The sequence below is a fragment of the Drosophila pseudoobscura genome, chromosome 3 (assembly GCF_009870125.1).
Source record: "Drosophila pseudoobscura strain MV-25-SWS-2005 chromosome 3, UCI_Dpse_MV25, whole genome shotgun sequence".
NCBI lineage: Eukaryota > Metazoa > Arthropoda > Insecta > Diptera > Drosophilidae > Drosophila > Drosophila pseudoobscura.
Genome location: NC_046680.1, coordinates 17,580,906 through 17,601,286, shown reverse-complemented (window position 1 = coordinate 17,601,286; position 20,381 = coordinate 17,580,906). Strand labels below are relative to the sequence as shown.

The 20,381-nt window shown below is 47.9% G+C and overlaps 2 protein-coding genes across 6 annotated transcripts in view; both read right to left on the bottom strand.

Annotated features, from left to right (window-relative positions):
* The window catches only part of sns (sticks and stones), a 62,583-nt gene extending 48,154 nt beyond the window's left edge, over positions 1 to 14,429 (bottom strand). For 3 of the 5 annotated variants that reach the window (XM_004444329.3, XM_001361499.4, XM_033378420.1), the window contains exon 1: positions 13,328 to 14,429. In XM_004444329.3, the coding sequence (XP_004444386.2) occupies positions 13,328 to 13,526 (199 nt within the window). In that variant the 5' untranslated portion in view covers positions 13,527 to 14,429. The remainder of the gene's footprint in view (positions 1 to 13,327) is intronic. The other 2 variants (XM_004444330.3, XM_033378421.1) reach the window with 1 other exon arrangement.
* Positions 14,430 to 18,523: 4,094 nt separating this feature from the next.
* LOC4805073 (uncharacterized) lies at positions 18,524 to 19,653 on the bottom strand. Its single transcript, XM_001361498.3, has one exon. The coding sequence runs from the start codon at positions 19,534 to 19,536 to the stop codon at positions 18,577 to 18,579; it is 960 nt and encodes a 319-aa protein (XP_001361535.1). The 5' UTR covers positions 19,537 to 19,653; the 3' UTR covers positions 18,524 to 18,576.
* Between the last annotated feature and the right edge of the window lie 728 nt (positions 19,654 to 20,381).

The following is a 20,381-nucleotide window of genomic DNA, read 5'->3' as shown; positions in this document are numbered from 1 at the left end:
TAAGCCATTCTTTGGAGCGAGCATTTCATTCGCGTTTTCATAAATTTTCCAGCAGAGACCATAGTTTTCTGTATTGCTCTCTCCCGTTCGCTGTGTCTCTGGCCATCTCTTTCTTTGTTTATTTATAAGCTACAAAATGCAGTACTATTAAATCTGGCCAACACTCTAGTACTTCCCCCCCTTCGCCTACTACGCCTTCCCACCATCTGGCAGGCCCCTCGGAGGGGGGGAAAAAAAAACTAAACTCTGGCAATGATTAATATGGTCCACAATTTGCATACGCATCATGTCTGAATGGTGGGTTTGTGTGGGAGGAGGAGGGAACCCAGAGAGACAGAGGGAGAGAGAGAGAGAGGGTGTGTGTGTGCGTGGGAGAGACAGTGATGAGTTACCACTGGAGAATGGAGGGCAGAGAGCGGAGAGCGGACATAAATGAATTTTAAATAAGGAAAATATCTTCCAGGACGTCAGGCCTTCCCCCACCCACCCGTAGTCTGGCGTTACCCCAACTCCCCTCTTTCGTTGCCAACCTCTTTACGATTTCATTATTTTCCCTTTTTTTCACTCCCTACCCGCCCAACATAATTTGTTTGGCAAAAGAATGTGGCAAGAACAAGTTCGGGGAATCAACAACAACTTTCGCCCCATCCCCACCGCACTCCCACCCCACCCCCACGCTCAAGACCCCCGCACGAGTCTGTGCCCCACGATAGATGTTGTCGAACCAGCCAGCAGCATTACGGGCAATTTATATAAATTTTCTACGAATGGGTGTTGCAGAGGAGGGCGGTGGGCGGGAGGTATGTCAAACACAGACAGAGAGCAAACTGAAGGACCCGGGAACCCTTCCCAGGAGCAGCAACAGCGGCAGACAAGGATCAACATAACCTTTGGCCTGTCGCAAATTTTTGCCTATTTCACAGACACACACACACATGAGAGGGGGGAGCGAGAGTTCATAGTTGAGTAAATTTTTACCTCGTTCTTGGCAGAATACTTCCCAACCCCTCCGCCCCCTTCCCCCACCAGCACCACCGCACCAAACATTGTTCCATGGCGCCCTTGGGTCCATGAGTGCGAATTTGCTACGCTCCTTATTTTGGCTTTCTTCTGCGTCGTCATTGTCTCTCTCTCATATTTTTCAAGCGAAATATTTTAATAAAGCAAATTCCTATTTTACGGCCTTGTGCCCCTCTAAAAGAAGAGGTTCCATTCCCCACCATAAACTTGAAATTAAAGCGAGACGGTCCCCCCAACTCCTGATTTATCCATGCAACTCCATTCCATACGTCATACGCAGTGTTGTCCCCCGGAAATAGTCGAAATGGAAATTCGCACGCAACAAGCCAGAAGGAAGAGTAGGAGGAGGAGCAGGAGGAGCAGGAGTGCCCTCCAGAAGAACGCTTCAGACAGCCGAATGTGCGAAAAGGATTTAAATGCTTTAGGCGCCGCCCTTTGACCTGCCTCCCTGACACCTCCTGTTTCTGTTGCTGTTGCTGTTGCTGCTGCTACCTCCTTCTCCCGGGCAACGTCAAGTGCCATTGTCGAATTTCTCTGACTCTCGAGCGTGTGTTTGTGTGAGTGTGTGGGGGTGGGGGGCGGGAGGTGCTTGGGCAGGACGTGCGTGGTTTTTAGTGTCGCGTTCTCTTGATTGTTTCCCAGGCTGGGGCTAAAACAACAGCACATGCGAACGAAAGGAGGCCCGAGCGCAGCCATAGAGAATGGGGCCACACACGCTTGGCCGAAGACAAATCCCGGCCAGAGCCCCCATTCCCCGCCCTTTCCGCCAAAAAAAGGGTTTGCTGGCTTGGGTCTTGTTTTACGAGCAAAGGACTATCAGTGTTATTGTTATGACTGAAATTTGATGGCCCCAACCACTCTCTGGGCCCCAGCCCCAGCCCCAGCTACAGCCCCAGCCCGAGTCGAGAGTGATGTGTGAACGGACCCAGCCCTCCACATATATCCTGGTCCCTTGATAAGATTCGTTCCAGGCAGTTATCTGGGCATGGCCTGTGCTGATTAAGCCGCCCGGGATCGGATTAACCAGAGTGACACCTGAGTGGCCTTGCACCATATCCGGTTGCCACACGCACAGAGGCACACGCGGGGATCTTTAGCCGCCTCTCTGCCACACACTTTCACACATTTTAGCACTTGAGTTTTATTTGCTTTTTGCTTTTTGCGTTTGGCTTTAAATGGTCTCACGTTTGCCGGATTTTGGTGGATATGACGATGACAACCCTAGAGGGTTGCCAAGCACCGTTTTGGAGCATGGCGAAAATTCCCGACGCGTATTAATTTGACGATTATGATTTTCCCAGAGAGAGGAGAGGAGAGAACAGATAAAGATAGAGATAGAGATAGACATAGCCATGGACATTATTTGTATAGATATTCCCTCTCATTCCGGGTCTTTTTCTTGTGTGCGCTGTGGGCGTGGCCACACGTAGGCTGCCAAGAAGAAAAAATACAACAAAAAAATAATAGCGCTGCCTCAGCATATTGTCGCAGTACATCCGCTTGGCTCCTCCATCATCAATCGAACGTAGCAGCGTGGCTGCGGAGTCTTTTGGGGGCTGCCACCTTTTGGCTGGCGCTTCCTTTTTGGCTTTGGGGCTGCTTGCGGCACGCCCCCTTGTCAGCAACGTGCTTGGCATTTGCATGGGGAGTCGCACAAGGAGTCGTGCTCCAGCGCCGCATTTGTTCAAATACGATATAACAATAGACGGAGCGACATTTCCGTTCTAATGGTGCATGCTGCATGCTGCATGCTGCATGACGCATTCTGCTCCATGCCAGCAGAAGCATTGGCTACGTGGAACGTGCCACTCCCTATCAGCATCATCATCGATCTCCCTGCCACACGACAATTGCGGCAAGAGGCGAATCGAATCTTGAATCGAGTTTAAAGTCCTTTGGATCGAAGGAGATCCCCCATCAATCCCCTCTCGTCTGCTTAATTTCGAGTAGACTTTTTCTTGTTTTCAAGATCTTAAATCGTGATATATCCCCTCGCTCTTTGCGGGTACTGGGGTGGTCTCTGAATGACAAGACTGACAGGAACTGCATCCTACTTGGCTCCTCCTCGATTGAGGGTTGAGCTGCGGCATCGCGTTACAGAGAGGGAGAAGGTGCGATTCGAAATGATTTGTCTGTGGGTCCTAATGGAAATCCAAGTTAGATTGTTTTCAGTTGTACTGCTGCTACTGCTACTGCGGCGGCGGCAGTGGCAAGCAACAAATTGCAATTACTGGCAACACTTTGCCGCACCGCAGGCAGCAGGCTTCGGTCTCTCTCTCGCCCTTTCCCGCTTTATCACCGTTAACAATGCGGCAGGACGAGGAGGAGCCACCACCAGCAAGCGCATTATTAACATCATCAACGATGGAGCGTTTATTAAAAGTGAGTAAAAGGAGCTACGCGCCACCTGCTGGTCGAGCGCAGTGGATCGTGCACCTGCAGCCTCTCGACCCTCAGACACCCAAGGACACCAGCAGGAGCAGCGACCAGCGAGAAACAACGACCTATGTACAACAGTTGTAGTGTAGGACTACGAGTGGAGGCAGATAATTTGCAACTTGCTGCGTGGAGCGGCAACAGTTTTGTTAATAATGCTGCAGCCCAGTTTTGCGAGTGTTTATTACCTGCCACGTGTACAGCTGGAGAGGGGGGCTGTGGGGATGTTTTTCGTAATTCAAATATGATTCCGTGTTCTGTGGTGCAAAATCCGCGGCTGACAAACTTTCCCCCACAACAAAACAATCTCCCAGTGGTTATATCATGACCAAAATCCGTTGAGCTTTACGCAGACTTGGCGTACTGATGAAAATGATAATTGGGCTTTAGAGAAAACCAATACGAATAGTATTCGGAGAAGTTTTAATTGGATACTGTCGTAGAGTCACCCGCAGGAAGCGGTTGTTCTGGGCACCATCCTGTTTCCATAATCGCAAGGAATTACCCACCAAGGACCTTTTTGATTATCTCTATATTTCAGCAGCCGCAGTCCCACCATATAGAGAGGTTCGACGCTTTAGATAACCTTGAAAATCCACGAAAAATGTGGCCAAATCTGGAGAACTTTTGGCTACTCACAACATTCCATATATTCTAACCATTCCATTCGATGGCAAGCTCTTGGCCCTCTTCCTATTGATTACTCTTCCATCTTCTAATTGGCGAATTGTAGGCGCTACGGTGGGGAGCTCAAAAATTGCTGTGAGAACTACTGCGAAACTTGTTGAAGAGTTGAAGTGTGGCCGTGTGGCAGTGGCAAGTGGTTTTGTTGGTGGTCATCGCGTTGACTCGTTAGGTTTTTTAGACAGTGCTGTTTGTACCTGTTGCAAGTCAGGAGCGCGGTGCAGGGCCCTTGTTCTGGCCTCTAATTGTGGCAGAGGGTTCTCACACAGCAGCCGCACGCAATGCCTGCTGCTGGCAGGTTGGGAATAGCGATAGCGATGGGGACAGGGATGGGGGTAAAGGTGGTGCAGTTGCGTTGCAATTAGCTGTAACGTTTGGGGGAGATTTCCCTCTCTCTTGACTTGCGGTTTCTGGTGGGAAGCTTTCTGGCATTGTTTGTTTGTACCTCCGTTGACCCGACCTCCCACAAACACACAAAGATACACAGAGATTACGATATGCGTTGGACGCATGTTGCAATGTAATTTACTTAATATGCAGACAGTCCCCCAACTGATTCGCTCTCTATTACAGTTCTTCTTCATCTTACCACTGTCCCAAGAGATTCATTTCCACTCTCCATTACCCATAACCAAATATCACGAATTCCCAGACTGTCCAACACTACATTGCGCTATCCAACACTGCATTCCGCTATCCAATACTACTCAGGTACAGACCTGCTACATTTAAATCTCCCTAACCACATTAGACGACTTTTGTCATTGTTCTACACCCATCTACTCCCAACACTGCATTACGCTCTCCAACACTGTTTAAAAGTGACCATCCCTCCAGTCTACTGCTTGGTTACCCAGGGGACAGTCCACTGCTCCAATCAATTCTAAGCACCATTTGAATTAAATGACAATTCCAGAGAAAACCAAACAGAAAGATAAAAACCTCAGGGGAGAGGACTATGGTGAATGGAGCTTCCCTGGCAGCGAATTTCTAAGAGATTGCCACCCAGAATGCTTGATTTATTTATAACACATGCTACGCATCGCATCAACTTATGAAATTCACAGAATCTCAAGGAAACGCCAACCAAAGATGGGGGTACAATGTCGGACGGGGGGGATGAGCACAAACGACATAAAAAGCGACATCATCCAATCAATTTATGCGGCACTGTCTCCTGTCTGCTGTCTCCTCCAGCGGCTGCAGGCTTCGGGCCCAAGTGGGTTTAGATATTGGAAAATGGATAATTGGAAGTGGGGCAAAGGATGAGGCTCTGGGGCTGAAGTGGTGGAGGAGGTGGAAGCAGGGAATGGCTCGGCAGGATTTTCTTTTACTTTGATGGGTTTTTCCTAATATTATCTTTAAAAAATCATTTCAGTAAAAATCGAAATTGAAGCGAAAATGGCACATACACACGCACACAGACTCAAAAAAAAAGGAAAGGATAGGAAAGGAATGGAACGGAAAGGATTCGTTCTGTCAGAATGGGACCGAGGAGCTGGAGGTAATTGGAAGGCATTCTTATGGTAGGTAGGTAGTCAACGCATTCATATCCCACCCATCACTGGACCGAACGGGCTACAAAATGGTTAAGGAAACCATCATCATCATCAGGAGGGTCATTATGAAATAGAGGCAGGTCCTGGGACACAGGGACAATTCCCCTGCCGTGTTGTTATTGTAAACGCTCTTCTCCAAAGTTATTTGCTGTCCATTTCCAAACATTAAACCAGAGTGACTTGAATAAATTTCATATTTGAAGGCCCCCCCCCCCCCCCCCTACACCGCACAGAAAGCGGCCACATTCCGGCCAGGACCAAAAATATCCAAGGCCAAAATAAACCTACATGGCTAATACGAGTGTGGATCCTCCAGTCCTCCAGTCTTGAGGTGGGTTGGTCCCGGTGTCCTTCTGGCCGAGCGGCGGGTGCTGTGCTGGGAATGTGTGTATGTGTACGTGTATGTGGGAGGACATAAACCAAAAATTCCTATACGCTGATGCAGCAAATATCCGGCTACTCGAATGGTATCTCTTTGAGCACTGTATCCAGCATTGGACACTCAAAAATCCGGCTTTTCCCCATTCGGCTTTCCCGCATCTGACATTCACAGAAGAGAAAATTGCCATCCGTCCACTCTTCTCCCGCATATTCATACATTTTCTTGGGCTTCTCTCTGGCATTTTCCTCTTTTTTTTTTTGTTTGCCTCCTAGATAGGAAGTTTCTCTGAAGTCGGACTCTGAGTGCGAGTATGCGACAGTTGCTTCATTACACGCACACGCACACTCAGGCATAAAGCCAAACTATTACTGTATATAAGGTGGAGGGGAGGGGGGAGGTTGGGAAGCCCCAAAGTTATGGCCCCACAGATAAACGAGTGAGTGGGCGGCGGGAGACATAAAGTTGCATTCAACTTGAAAATGCAGTTTGCCCGAACATCATCAATACTTTGAATCAGAAACAAAATAAAGCGAATAAATTCTATATTTTATTGTATTCAATAAAATGATGTGTATCCCCAACAACAGAGGATGGACGTTTGCTGCCCCCCCTTTGTGTGAGAGAAATAGATATATCCATTCTGATTCAGAAATTGCCCAATTTCATCCAAACAAAATACTTCAATAATCCTACGAAAACCTAATGTGTTTATGTATAGAAACGAATTTCGAGAGAACATTAATTAATTGAATTAATTGTTATGTTTAATTCTGATTTTGACCATTGATAGACATAGATTTCAATGGATTACCTGAGGAGTTCTTTTTTCTTAAAAGATCCCCCTAATAAAGCTTCTAAAATGTACATTTCAAAAGATCTTTTTGCTCTTATTTTATGTGTATTTGATTTCGAAAGGACGAACTACATTCTCTGGGAGGACATTATTTTAAATCCCTTCCTAATTTTGTCGACCTCCAAAGCCTAGTTTGGCTTTAGAATATGGTTATTTTTGGATCCTTTTCGTTGATGGAGATGCAGTCTCTTCATTCGCTATGTTTTCGGGACTTAGGGGGATCCTTTTTCGTTAGTTTTCCCTATCGTGAGATGTCCCTGGAGGATCACTAAATACAGCACCATAATCCTTTCATTCGATATATTTTCGGAATGAATCCCGCACTTTGTTACCCCTGGTTTTCGTAGAGTAGAGAGTGTTGTATAAATGTAAATAAAGTACAGCCAAAACAAATTAGAAGTTGAGACATGGACGGGCAGCTCCTGGCTCCTGTACATCCCGCAGCCTCGTCCACATCCACTTTTGCCAGCCCCTAGTGTTTGTCAGCTTATTGTTTGGCTTAATTGCCGTTTGTGCTGCAAAAGCGTGTGTGGTGGGGCACACACACTCGTTCACACACATCTTCAGCTTCATCTCCAGCTCCAGCCTCAAGTCTTTTCGCATTCGCATTGGCAGTGGGAGTGAGGCATTGTTCGTCCAAATTGTACAGCCAGGGGTAGCCTTCCAGAAGTAGCCGTCGAGTAGGGGGTGAACAATGCCTCGATGCTGCTGGTTGGATAAGGGTTAAGTGTTACCCTAACCTGCTCTACCCTCCCGCCTGGATGCTGCAGGCTGGAGGCCTGGGGCATGTGGAATGCAAAATGCTTTCTCGTTCATGAAATAATGTTTGCGCAATCGAATGACAATGCGATGAGGATTGGACAGGTTCCAGCTGCTCGGGGGGGATGGCCTGAACCAATGAGGCATGTCTGCGTATGAAACCTGATCTGCTGAGGGGGTTGTACGGTGAGGGGGTGGGGCAGGGGAGTGAGGCAGCGCAACGAATGGTTCCCAGCAGAATGTTGCAAGGGAAAACGAATTTTTCTCTCTGTCGCAATTAAACGAAGTGGAGTCGTTAAAGTTAAAGTTTTCCCAGCCAAATGCCGCGTCACAGATTTCCACACACTCACACGACGGGGGAGCGAATGAGAGAGAGAGAGAGTGAGAACCGTCGAAGCGGAACCACACGTCAACCGGGCAACTGGACAACCCGCCCCCTCACTGTGCCCCAATCCTATCCCCATCCCCATCCACACAAAAGGTGTGCAAGTGACTCGGACAAGACGAGGGCCGCCTGGCTGGTCGATGAGAGAGAGAGAGAGAACGGGGATTACTGAAGCGTGCAATGGACATGGACCGACCGCGAACGGTTCACACGTTAAAGCCAAGAAGTCATCAGCCATACACACACACACACACACACCCACAATACACACACACACATACAGACAGGCTTTGATGCGACAGTTGCACAGGTTGCAGCTGTCGAAGCTGCCGCTGCCGCAGCCACAGCCACGAGCTAGTGGCACATCCAACCGGTTGAACACGCGACTGACTTGAAAGGGAATTTTGGCCAGAATTAGGCAAGGCAGATGCTGAGATGCTGCTGTTCCTGTTCGTGCTGCAGCAGCTGCCAGGAACACACTACAATTAAGTGCCGCATGAATGATGCATGCCACAAAAGCCTGCTCTGGGAGGCACTGCCACTACTTCTCAACATGCTCGTAAATATAAACATTTGCCCGATCAAATATTCATTTTTCAATATCGTTATATCAACAGCCTCAAAATATGCAAGTCTTTCTGCCTGCCTGCCACATGACCCGTGCCACACCCACTGCACACACACGCCACACAGACAATGAAGCCACTTGCCGCTTACCGAAGTGAAAATTCATCCAAACTTTCTTTGAATTTGATTTGCTGAAACCGAAACAGTGTCTCAACTCAAGTAAAACTGGGACTGCTGGGACTGGGGAAGGCTCTCCCCAGGCCCATCCTCTGTTGGCCTACATATCGGTATCAGTCTTGCCACACACACACTCCCCCCTCCCGCACAAAAACACACACACAAAGTGATGGCTGGCGCACAAACACAAAAGGAAATCGACTCTCTTTGAGGCAGAATGATGCAATTATTCACACTTGATTAAATACTCAAGAAAAGTGAAAGTGCGTGGAAGGACGGCTCCCCGGCATCGATGTGGCTGTGGCTGTGGCTATATATGTATAGATTGATATACATATATCCCTCTTATATTGAGATGTTTTTCTAAAATTCATAAATTTAAATTAGCAGCCAGCCCGGAGAGGGCTCGTGGAGATGGCCTGCGATGAAGCCATCCGTCCATTGGGTCTCTCACCTTGAAATGGTTTTTCAATTACTCAACTGAACCGCAAGGAACTGAAGTGAGCCCGAAGTGAGCCCGAAGAAAGCCGGCGAAGCAGCAGGACCCCAGCAGGGATGGGAGGGCCATTAAATTTATTCCCCTCTAAAAAAGAAAAGTGCCAACCATCGTATCAACCGCAGGAAGGCTCTGTCTCTGTCTCTGTGTCTGTCTCCTTCATCTATCGGTTCTGTCTATGACGAGCCTCATTTGGCATCTTGCTTGATTTGCCCCATTTTTATTTATTCATTGAACTGCCTGCAGTCCCCTGCCACCCCTGGTCTCCACGACTGTCCGTCATCTGACTAACCAAATCAATTCGTATCAATGTCGGTGGCAAACCCATCAAAGCCAGTCGTCGGCGGGCGGCAGTGAAGGGAGCAATCATCTATGTGGCAGCCCCATCCTTCTGGGGTCTGCGGATATTCTGCGTAGGAAGCACGCCAGGCTGCACATTGCTAATATCCTGCCACGGCCGCTGCCCCTGGACCCTTACCCTGCCGCTCTGTACACAATTGATATCCCGATAATTGAAATTCTGAGCCAATTCTCATCGAGAATAGTTTTTCCCCGCCGTTTGCCGTTTGCAGCTCTTGAAAACAGACAAACAGTTACAACAATTTCACGTGTGTGAGAGCTGAACCGTAGCAAGGGGCCATCTAATGGTGGCATGTGTTGAGAACCACATAAATCTGTGGTGTGGCAGGGGCATCTAGAAGACGCAGCCTCGGGGCCAATTACCACATGCTACGATATGCGACCGAGGGCGGACGCAGCGGGAGGGACTTCTCTGCCATCCACTTGGTGTGGCGACTTCAAGTGCAACTGTATGACAACTGCCCCTGCCACTGGCACTGGCACTGGCACTGGCTGCACTGGCTGCACCTTTGCCACATGCTGGCGTTTGTATTTATAAACATATGGGTATTTTTATGGCCTATGCTAAACAAGATTCAGTTTCAGTTGTCAGCTTTCCCCTTCCACAAATATTTTCGTTTGTTTTTGGTTCTTTGGCCAATGCAATGTCTATCTGTCTATTTTTGGGTCCAGCCAACACTGCGAGAAAGAACAGGCATAAGGGAAGAAAATGTTCCTAGAACTAGAGTCCGGAAAACATTCTAAGAGCATGAATATGATCTCCAACTGAAGCAGAAGGCAGAAATTTCAGGAGGTTTATTACAGGACTAGGTATAAGGAAGAAAATTAGATGGTTTCCAGTATTTAAAAGGGTTTTAGAATGACTAGGAAAACAACAATCTGACCTAAGTCAAGGTATCATTCATAGCTGGACTTACAGAAAAAACCTCAAAAACTTCAAAAAACTGGAATCCCTCTATGGAAATGCCATGCGCCTTAGATTTTGATTTGCAAACGGTTGTGGATGACTTGTTCGATTTCCAATTTGATCTGATAAATCTGATACGTAAACTGGATTCGTTTCCCTTTTGCCGCTCCAGTGTCCCCCGTGCAACAGCTTTAGATATTTGCTTTATAATTACGTAAGTTATCAGACGCGTCTTAAGCCCACGCTCCTTCTGGGCCAGCCCCCCTCCCCGCTGTTCTCCACTTGAGACTGAGCTTCCACTTGCGGTGGCTTCCACTTGTGGCCAGTGTGTCAATCGGCTTCGAGCAGACCGCGTGGGTGGCTGGCTGCCGCTGAACTGGTTGGAGCCATCGTCTCAAGGTGCCCGCAGGGGCGTTGCACGGCCAAAGGGGGGCCGCACAAAATTATAAACTGTCGTTGCCTCTGGCTATGGCTATGGCTTTGGCTATGGCTCTGTTTTTGTTTCTGGCTCTGGCTCTGGCTCTCGTTAAGCCATCGACAAGTAGTAGCTGCAAGTCAGTGTTGGCCAAACATGGGCGTTTCTTTTACTGCTTTTTTTTTGTTTTTTGCCAAGCGTTTCTTTCAGTTTCAGCTGCCCACACAGATACACCACACTCACACACAGATACAGAGACGGAAACAGAGAGTGCCGCACTATGGAGGGCGTTTTAGCCGTGGAGCAATCTCTCAAAAGATTCGCTTTCTGGCTCTCTGGATCCGCAATTAACTTTTGCCAGCCAGAGACCAGGGAATGACAGCGTGCCGCACACAAAGTCAGTTGCAGTCAGTGTGGCAAAGAGAGAGAGAGAAAGAGAGAGAGAGAGAGAGAGAGAGGGGTAGAATGCCCTGAAGATACTGCCTGCAGATTGTGCCCCCGGACTCGAGTGTGGGGCAAGATTATCTATCGAGATATGCTGCCAGTCCGCACTCGCACTCGCACTCGCTCTCTCCGTTCTTTGTGTGTGCCTAACACTTTGCCCCCTTGAATGGAGGGGCAAGCAGTGCGCTTTCTCTGGTTCTGCGCTTCAAGTGGCAAGTGGCCCCATCCCGCTCCCCCACAGCCCTTATCCTTTCTGTTCCTTTTCGCTTCTGCTATTGGTTTTGGTTGGTCAAGCGCTGTACTTGGTTCGTGGTATTGTCAATGCACTTCAGCACATTTGCCCAACTGTCAAAGACACAAAAACGACAAGTCGCGACGCGTCGACTTTTGCAGGGGGGGTGGGGGGCCCACATGCCCCCATGCCCCCATATCTACCACCTCCTCTACGGCTGTCCGCTATATCTATTACGGAATGTTTGTCCTACACTTTTCCTGCTGCTGCTGCTGCTGCCGCTGCCTCAGATTCTGGCTTCAGTTTGCTGCTGCTGCTCTGGTGGCACACATTTCTATGCTTTCACCCACACACATGGACACACACACACACACAAAGCACTTTGACATACGCAACTTTTCTGCGTTTGGGGTGTCCTTGTGCTTGTTTTTTTTGGTCCTGTCCTGGTCCTATGCTGTCCTCCTGTCCTCAGACTCGGATTCTGTGTCTCTGCCTCTGCCGCTGCCTCTGTCGCTGCCTGTCTGTTTGTTGACATATTATGATCCTTGATTATTTTGTGCTGACAAATACATGCTTTTCCTTTTCGCACAAACACATCCACGCATACACACACACACTCAGACAACTATACATAGATCTATGTAGATATATTGATGGACTTCCGTTTCTGATTTTGATTCTGTTTTTTGATTTACTTGTTTTCCTTTTTTATGTTTTTTTTGTGGTTCCATTCCGCTGTGGGCTTTACAGCAGGTGCTTTCCTCTTCAACTAATTGGTCTAGAACCCTCCTATGATGCCCTCCCTCGATGGGCCCTATCAGTAAAGCTTTTAATGATGGGCGTTCTCTTTGGCACACGCCCACAAATGTCGAGGCAAAAAACCACAAAAAAACCGAACAGTGGGCGTTATCAAAATATTTTGTAAATTATTTTTGATTGTTGATTGTTGGTTTTTCGTTTGGATTTACTCTGGGTTTCGGTTTTGGTTTTGGTTTTGCTGTGAGGCAAAAAAGCAGCAGATTGGGGATTGGGAATTGGTGATTGGGGATTTGGGGGGCGGAAGCTCTCGATAAGACCACAAGTGCATGACATGCACACAAGAACCGATTCTCAGTCCCAGTCCCAGTCAATTCCCGTTCCCTATGCCAGTTCCAATACCAGTTCCAACCTGTCCGGCGATAATGCGTCTGATTGCAGCGGAAGTCGAGCGCTGGGGCCGATTGCTGGACTGCTGTACGTGTGTCCGGTTTGTGGTGCCGGGTTCTTGCTCCTCATAGTATTGTATAATTATTAATTAGTTTCCAATTCTACGCTAGCCCTAAGGCAAGCTTTGGCTGGCTGTTCGTTCCTACTAGAGGCGCTTGGCTGCTGACCACCGAGGGAGGAGTTCCAGATGCCATCCACGTAACCACACCCATTAGCTGGTGGACAGGGGTCCGGGGGGAGGGAGCCGAATGATCTCTCATCAATGCATTCCCTTTTGGACATCTCGGACCGCAAACGTCTATTAGGCGCATGTTTGGGCTCGTCAATTCGAAATGGGACGCATGCAACTGGCATGCAATATGCAATATGAAATGGTGCAACAGCTGTTGCCTTGGTTACCCTCCTATGGTTGTCCTGCCGCTCTCCTGACTGCTTGAAGACTTACCCATTCCCAGAATTTGAAGATTTTTAATCCAATGTTGATGGCATCGTCGACGTTTCGTTGCATGTTGCTGCCATTTGGTTTGTTGCTGCTGCTGCAATTGAAGTTGTTGAAACTCCTGGTGTTGCAGATGTTGCTGTTGCTGTTGCTGGTGTGCCTCTTCTTGTGTTAATACCGGATTCAAAGCCATGTTGCAGGCCATTTATTCTAACACTAGTGGTGGCTTCTTTTGTTGTCTCTACAGATGTTGCTGCTGTTGTCGTCGCTGCACTTGGAACTAGAAGCTATAACTAGCAGCAGTCACCGCTGTTGCCACTGCCACACATTTATTTTGGTTTCTCGGCGTGTTACACTCGCACCACTTTGCCTTTGCCTTTGCCTTTGCCACAACAATTTCGAATTTCAATTCTCGCGCAAGAGTCTCTGGGCCTAACGCCACATTATCCCGGCTGCCGCCCCGAAACGGTGGCGGCGGCGTCAGAGGCACAGGACAGCAGCGGGAGCCACCAGGACATGTGACATGACCCCCGACGACCACGACCACGACCACGACGACGACGATGGCGATGGCGATGGAGGTACCGACAGCGGACGACGAGGGGCACCGAACCCGTAACCGAAATGGTGTGCGTGTGACGGAGGGGGCACGGGCACGGGCACGGGCACGAGCACTGGCGGGGACAGTTCTTTCCACTTTTTTTTTTTTGGGCGGTTTTTAGGGATAAGCGGGAACCTCTTTAAGATTCGCAATTGCCATCACTTTTGGCGCAGACTCGATAATTTGGCGTTGTTGTCGCTGTCGCTGTCGCGGCTGCTGCTGCCGACTCCACTGTGCATACACTCTATCTGTGTGCGGGTGTGCGTGTGTGCGTGTGCGTATTCGGATATATGTATGCGGGGCTCCATGCGACGCGCAAATCGAAGAAACGGACCGATACGGATACTAGACGCTGGTCGAGGGCGAAGCGTCCACACGGAATCAGAGCTAAAACCGAACTAAAACCTCGATTCCGGCAACGCAGCAGCCAAACGACGACAACGACAACAGACGACGGCAAAGACGAAGACAAAGAACGATGCGATGCCCACTGTTCGGTGGCATGCAGCATGTGGCAACATAGAGAGTAAGAGAGCGACAGCGAGAGGGAGCGAGAGAGAGCCCATGTGGCTGTCTGTAAACAGTTGGAGCACATTGTTTATTGCTGCTACTACTACAGCCAGTCGTACTGCTACCACTTGGCACTTCACTGCTGCAGGTGCGTTGGCTGGAGTCCCCCAGTCGATCAAAAGCCGGTTTTCGATGGCTCCAAGACCTACTTATACGCGAACAAGCTCTCTCACTCGCTCAGGTATAAGTATAAGCTGACTAGTAGGAGTATACGTATGTACATTAAATGAGAGCGCACACAACGCGTGGTAGAAGTAAGAGTATAAGTACACTCATATACTAGTATAATGTTGATCTGAGCGCATACAACGCGTGGTAGAAGTAAAGAGCGTACGTAGCGCATACAACGTGGGGTGGAAATAATGCAAGAATACCAAGTTGGGGTGGTATAAGTGCGAGTATACTCTCACTCTCTCACAGTATAATCTCTCACGGTATGCTAGAGCGCATACAAAGCGTGGTAGAAGTACAAGCTAAATACCAAGCAGAGCAGCCTGCATGGTATAAGTTCGTATACGTATACGAGAGCAAGTCTACTACAAGCAGTATGCGTACGCTACTACTACTGCTACAATATAAGTACTGGGTAGAAGCAATCACACAGCAGTAGAAGTGCCATCATCAGTCTTCTATTTGTTGCTCATACTGCGTTTCTCAGTGAAACTGTTATACACCTCCTACTATGTGTATAAGTTCGAAGCCAACTCCAAGGTTCGAAGCATTTTTGTTTGTTTTGTTTAAAATTTAATTTCAGATTCCGTCTATGTATTCCGTAATTTTGGGGTATGTTGGGCCAAATGTCTTTCGTCATACTTAGAACGCAGTTCAAATAAAAATCTACATATCCTTGTTTCCGTGTGCACCATTCCGCCATATAATTTTTTCAGAGTATTACCTTTTAAAAGACTCCATATGTGCCCCTCAGGGGGTGGAAGCTCCGTTGCGCCACAAACACTTGTTACACGCCACACTGTGAATCCCCTTGGGGTCGCTTGGCCTGCAATTTTCCAGGTAAATGCCAATTGGGAGCGAAAAATGTGAATTTTAAGGAATTCCTTTTCGTTGTAATTTCCACGTTACCTGTTTTTTTCCTCTAAGGAGGGGACCTTATTTTACTTGAGAGCGAGAAGCGTAATTAAATATAATTCTGCACAATATTGTGCGAATTCAAAGGAAGACAAACTCAACGATTTCCCCGTCATTTCCAGGCCCAGAGCCCCACGCGAATCATTTCATAACATTTGCCCTAATTCTCGAGGAATCAGTCTACCAATTTCCGATTTCCAGATGTTTTTACCGAACAGATGTAGAGAGTGAAATCTATTTATAAACAGGAAAAAAGGTTTATCGGGAAACACTGCAGGATGCAAGAATTTATTTAAATGCTCTTCATAAAAATCGAAACAAATAAGGAAAATACGGAAGACAGCGAGAGACCGTAACCGAGGCTAAGATAACATCGTTTTCTAATTTCATTTAGGCCATCATTCCGTGTCCTCGAGAAACTTTTCTTTCGTTCGTCGAGTGCAACGTGAGCGGCGGGAGCAGATGGGAGCAGAAGGGAGCTACGTGAGCGAGTCCACAGCCCCAGTTTTCCCCAAATAAAAAAAACTTCTCTTTGATGAACTTTATTAGTCGGCACCTAGAGGCAGTCCCTTTTCGCCTATCCTGCCGCTTCTTTTCACTCTCTTCCTCTGCATCTGCCCCTGCCCCTGTCGCTTGTGCAGCTGGGGAAAGCTGTTGAAGGCAAAACAAATCAATAAAATACAACAAGAGCTATGTACCCTCACCCCCGGCCGATTGAAAGCTTCGAGCTTAAGCTACATTGCTTCTAGACTAAGCCTCCAACCATCCATCCATCCATCCATCCATCCATCAAGGCTCCAATGCTGCGCCTCTTCCGCTCGTCCTCTGGGGCGACCATTCACACTCGCAGGATCCGCCACATCAATCGTGAATCGAGTCTGCCAGGCACCTCCGACCACGCTCCTACCACCTTCATCTCTCTCTCTCACAGCTCGTCTATTTCCTTACTAAGTACATAGTACAGGGTGGCAAAGGGTGTATGCATATTCCTGGGTTTTGTAGGGTATCTTGAAGTGAGAAATTTAGGAGAGCGATTCATTCGCAGAGTGCAAGTGGAGGGTATCCTACAGTCGAAGCGTAGCGTTCATAGTATGTATTGTACTCTTATTTTGAAGATGTACCAGACATTCGTAATCTTTAGATTCATTTGCCTTCCCCCCACCCTCCTTGAGCTCTCCTCCCCCCATGGTGTTTGTTGTGTGAATGGGGATGGGGATGGGGATGGGGATGGGAATGGGGATGTTGTGGGTGTTTCCGTATTTCCTTGAGGATGTTTTCGTTTCTGGTTTAACTAGAGTTTTCTCGCACACATTGTTGATGTTGATTCTCTTCAGAGTTCTTATGCTGCCGTTGCCCCTACTACAGCCCCTACTACAGCCCCTACTTCATGCCACTTCGTACCTAAAAGTGCAGCACTTGCTTCTTGGGCAACACTTTTCAAAAAATTAAATACAAATATTTCCATACAATCGTATCATAAATATTTGCATGCAAAGAGAGCCAGTCCAAATTTGAGCTCATAAATAAGATGGAAAACAAGAGAACTCAGCCCCGAAAATTCCCCATTCCCCCGCATGGCACTTAGACATTTTTGGAAGATTAATTTGCAAGACAATGTTCGGTATAGAATTCAGGATTCAGCCAGGATTGGCCAGGCACGCAATCTCCGGTGGGACTGACCAGAGGACGGGTACAGTAGGATATGGTTCCCCTGTCCCGAGACGACTCTATTCGATTCCGGTCCACGTTTTTGAATAAAATTTCTCTCTCTCTCTCTCTGTATCTATCTAACTCTGTGTGTCTCTTTTTTTTAATTATATTTTAATTTATTTCGGGGTCGGGCGAAATGGGGAAAACTCAAGGAGACATTTTTGCGGTGTTTTCTTTTCATTTTCTTTTGTATTTTTGTCACTTTTGCATCATAGATGGAAGGGGGGTTGGCAGGAAGAGCAGGGCACAACAATATTAACACATTCGCATTGGGACTTCAAGGACCTGCTGCTTAACGTCCCACCCCACTTTTCAGACAACTTCGACCGTCCTCTCCCTAGCTCCCAGTTGCGGCACAAACAATTGCAAGTTATTTGTGAAAATTTTATTGTAATTACAAAAGTTTTCCCTGGCTGCTCCGCCACGCTTTTCCCGTCTGCCTGGCCCTTCTAAAAGGTTGTGTGTGTGTGTGTGTGTGTGTGTACGCACGCCTCACGATGCCATGATACCTTTGAATAATACAGGAAAATAGCATTCCCCCCTCATTCCACTGCTTTTCCGTTACTTCTGCTCTATTCTCATGGCTTACAGTCTCTCTCTCTCTCTGTCTCCTTCGCCCACTGTTCAATTTTGTATTTGGATTTCGGTTCGAAAACTCAATGTTTCAACAAAGTTTATCCACTTCATTATTTGCTCGTTTCCATTGCGCTGTTTCGCTGTTTCGCTGTTTTCGCCTTTTGGTCTGTGTTTGTGTTGGCTGCCCCGCCCTTCGTTTCCCCCGATTTTAATTGTGTCTGCGTGCGAGGCCTGCTCCCCACCTCCCCTCCCACTGTGGCCCCTACCCCAACTTCAGGGGTATATTAAATACCAAAAAGTTCGCTCAGGTCATTGAAGGGCTACGGGCCCAGGGGAAAACAGTGTACTAGCAGGTGAATAAATGAGAGAAGAGAACAGTGGGAGAGCTGCTGGCGTCGGACAAGCAGTACGTAAGAACTATCTGGCAAGCAGTAGATCTCTGAGCCTACTGATAGAATTTTATAAACAGCAATGGCCATCAGGCAAGCAGTTAATAGAAACCTACTATGACAAGCAATAGGAAAAGCAGTCAGGCAAGCAGTTTGAAGAACCAACTGACTGACCCTAAGACGTTTTGAACTATTAAGCTGTTAAATTCATTCTGGCAAGCAGCTATCCCACCTATACGTGAAAGTTCTTCCACTCAAGTACAGCACATGTACAGCCTTCGGTTGCCAAATATTTATTGAGTTGCAGCTCAGTAGATTTGAATTTAGTTGTAGTAAAAGTTTCCGCAATACCGCTGGCCCTTCTGCACACGTTGGAACTGCTTTTTCGAGGGCACCCCGTACGGCTCTGTTCCGAGTACGAACCGCAGTGTCCTGGGCATGGTCTGTTTGTCGTTAAAGTCCTCCTGCTGGCGCAGCTGCGACTGGAGCATGAGTGCGTGCTGATCCTGATATTCGGGTTGCTGGTAGAGCTGCTCCTGCCGCAGCTGTGTCTCCTTGGACGACGGACAGGGCATGCCCATGATCAGGCTGGGTCGACCGCACAGCGGAATCCCATACCACTTCCTCGAAATGACCGGCCCGATCTTCAGCCGCGGACGACGATTGTGCTTGATCATCGAGCTTGAATCGCCCTCGTCGGTGGGTGTCGTTGGGGTGTCCCATAGCCCCGTTCTGGCATCTAAGAATTTTATCTTCGTGAAATCAATGGACCTGCGGGGCGACTGCCTTCGGTGTGCCGAGAATGGACTCCTCGACGGCCGGTTCCTATCCAGGGGCTTCTTCTTAGTTTGCTTTGCATCCCCAATGGACTCCTGCTCATCCTGCGACTTGTGCTCCAGATCATCGCTCGGCCTGCGCTCCAGCTCGTCCCACGACTTGGGCTCCTGCTTATCCTTTGGCTTCATCTTGGACTTCTCCTTAGGCTCGGCCTGATCTATCTTATCGGCCTCCTCTGGACTGGAAGCACAAAGATTGGCGGGATCGGTGGCCATTTGCCAGCACTTGTTAAGCTTAAGTTTCGCTGGACGTGCGGGTTTTCTGGATTGTAGACTAGAAGTTGCGGACTTGATCGGTTTTCTGGAGAGCAGACTAGACTTAGGGCAGTTCGAAGTGGCTGCCACAGATCTGGTTGGATGGGTGGGACAAAGGAACTTCCTTAGGGCATGGTTGGACCCCAGTATTTTCGCCCAATTGGGTTTCTTCAACTCTCGTTGATGCCACATTTCGCTGCCTTAAGTATTACTTCAATTTATACAATTTCAAATACATTTTCCTCGATTTAGACTGGTTTTTCTGTGTATTCCCCTACCTTTACAAAAATATGTGAGTGAATTAAAAGTACAAACGAAAAGAAGGCAAAAGCACTGTTGTCCCAGTTCCCCAATCAAAATTCATACTCGTACGCGTACTCGTATGTATGTATTTATTTATTTATTGGCTTGACCCCTTCGAAGGAGAGCACTCTGCTCCCACCCGCACAGCGGAATTGGTTCAGTCTGCTCGGGCTTATGTGCCCCGAAATCCACCCACAGATAGACAGACAGATGGAGAGACAGTAAATCGGTTCGTGGCATTAATGCAAATAAGTGGAAACACAAATATTTTCAACGTTTTTGTGGCCGAAAGTCAGCAGCAACAACGAACGAGAGACCTTTTTTATGCCCTTCCAGAGGGTATAACCTATTCTGATAAAAGGCTTTGCAAAGCAGAGCGATTGAAGCATCTCAGAGGCTCCTAAAATATTGATATTTATTCATTCTGGTTTGATATTTTTGATGAGCAGGAATCGGCGGATTTCCCTCTTCAATTTCAGACAATTTTCAGTGTATTTTCAAAGTGTATATCAAGCATCGGCTAGTGCTTCTTTTTGGTTCTAATTTTTTTTTTTTTTGGGAGTCCAACCCATGACCAATGCCCGAAAACTGGATGGGACCGTTTTGGGACAGCAACACGAGCGTCGATGGATCATTTCCGCTCTCCTGCCCGTCCTTCCCGTCCTGCCCGTCCCGCTCGTCCGGCTGCCACCGTTTTCCTCTTCCGCTGCTACCATCGCTCGTTGGCTGTTGGC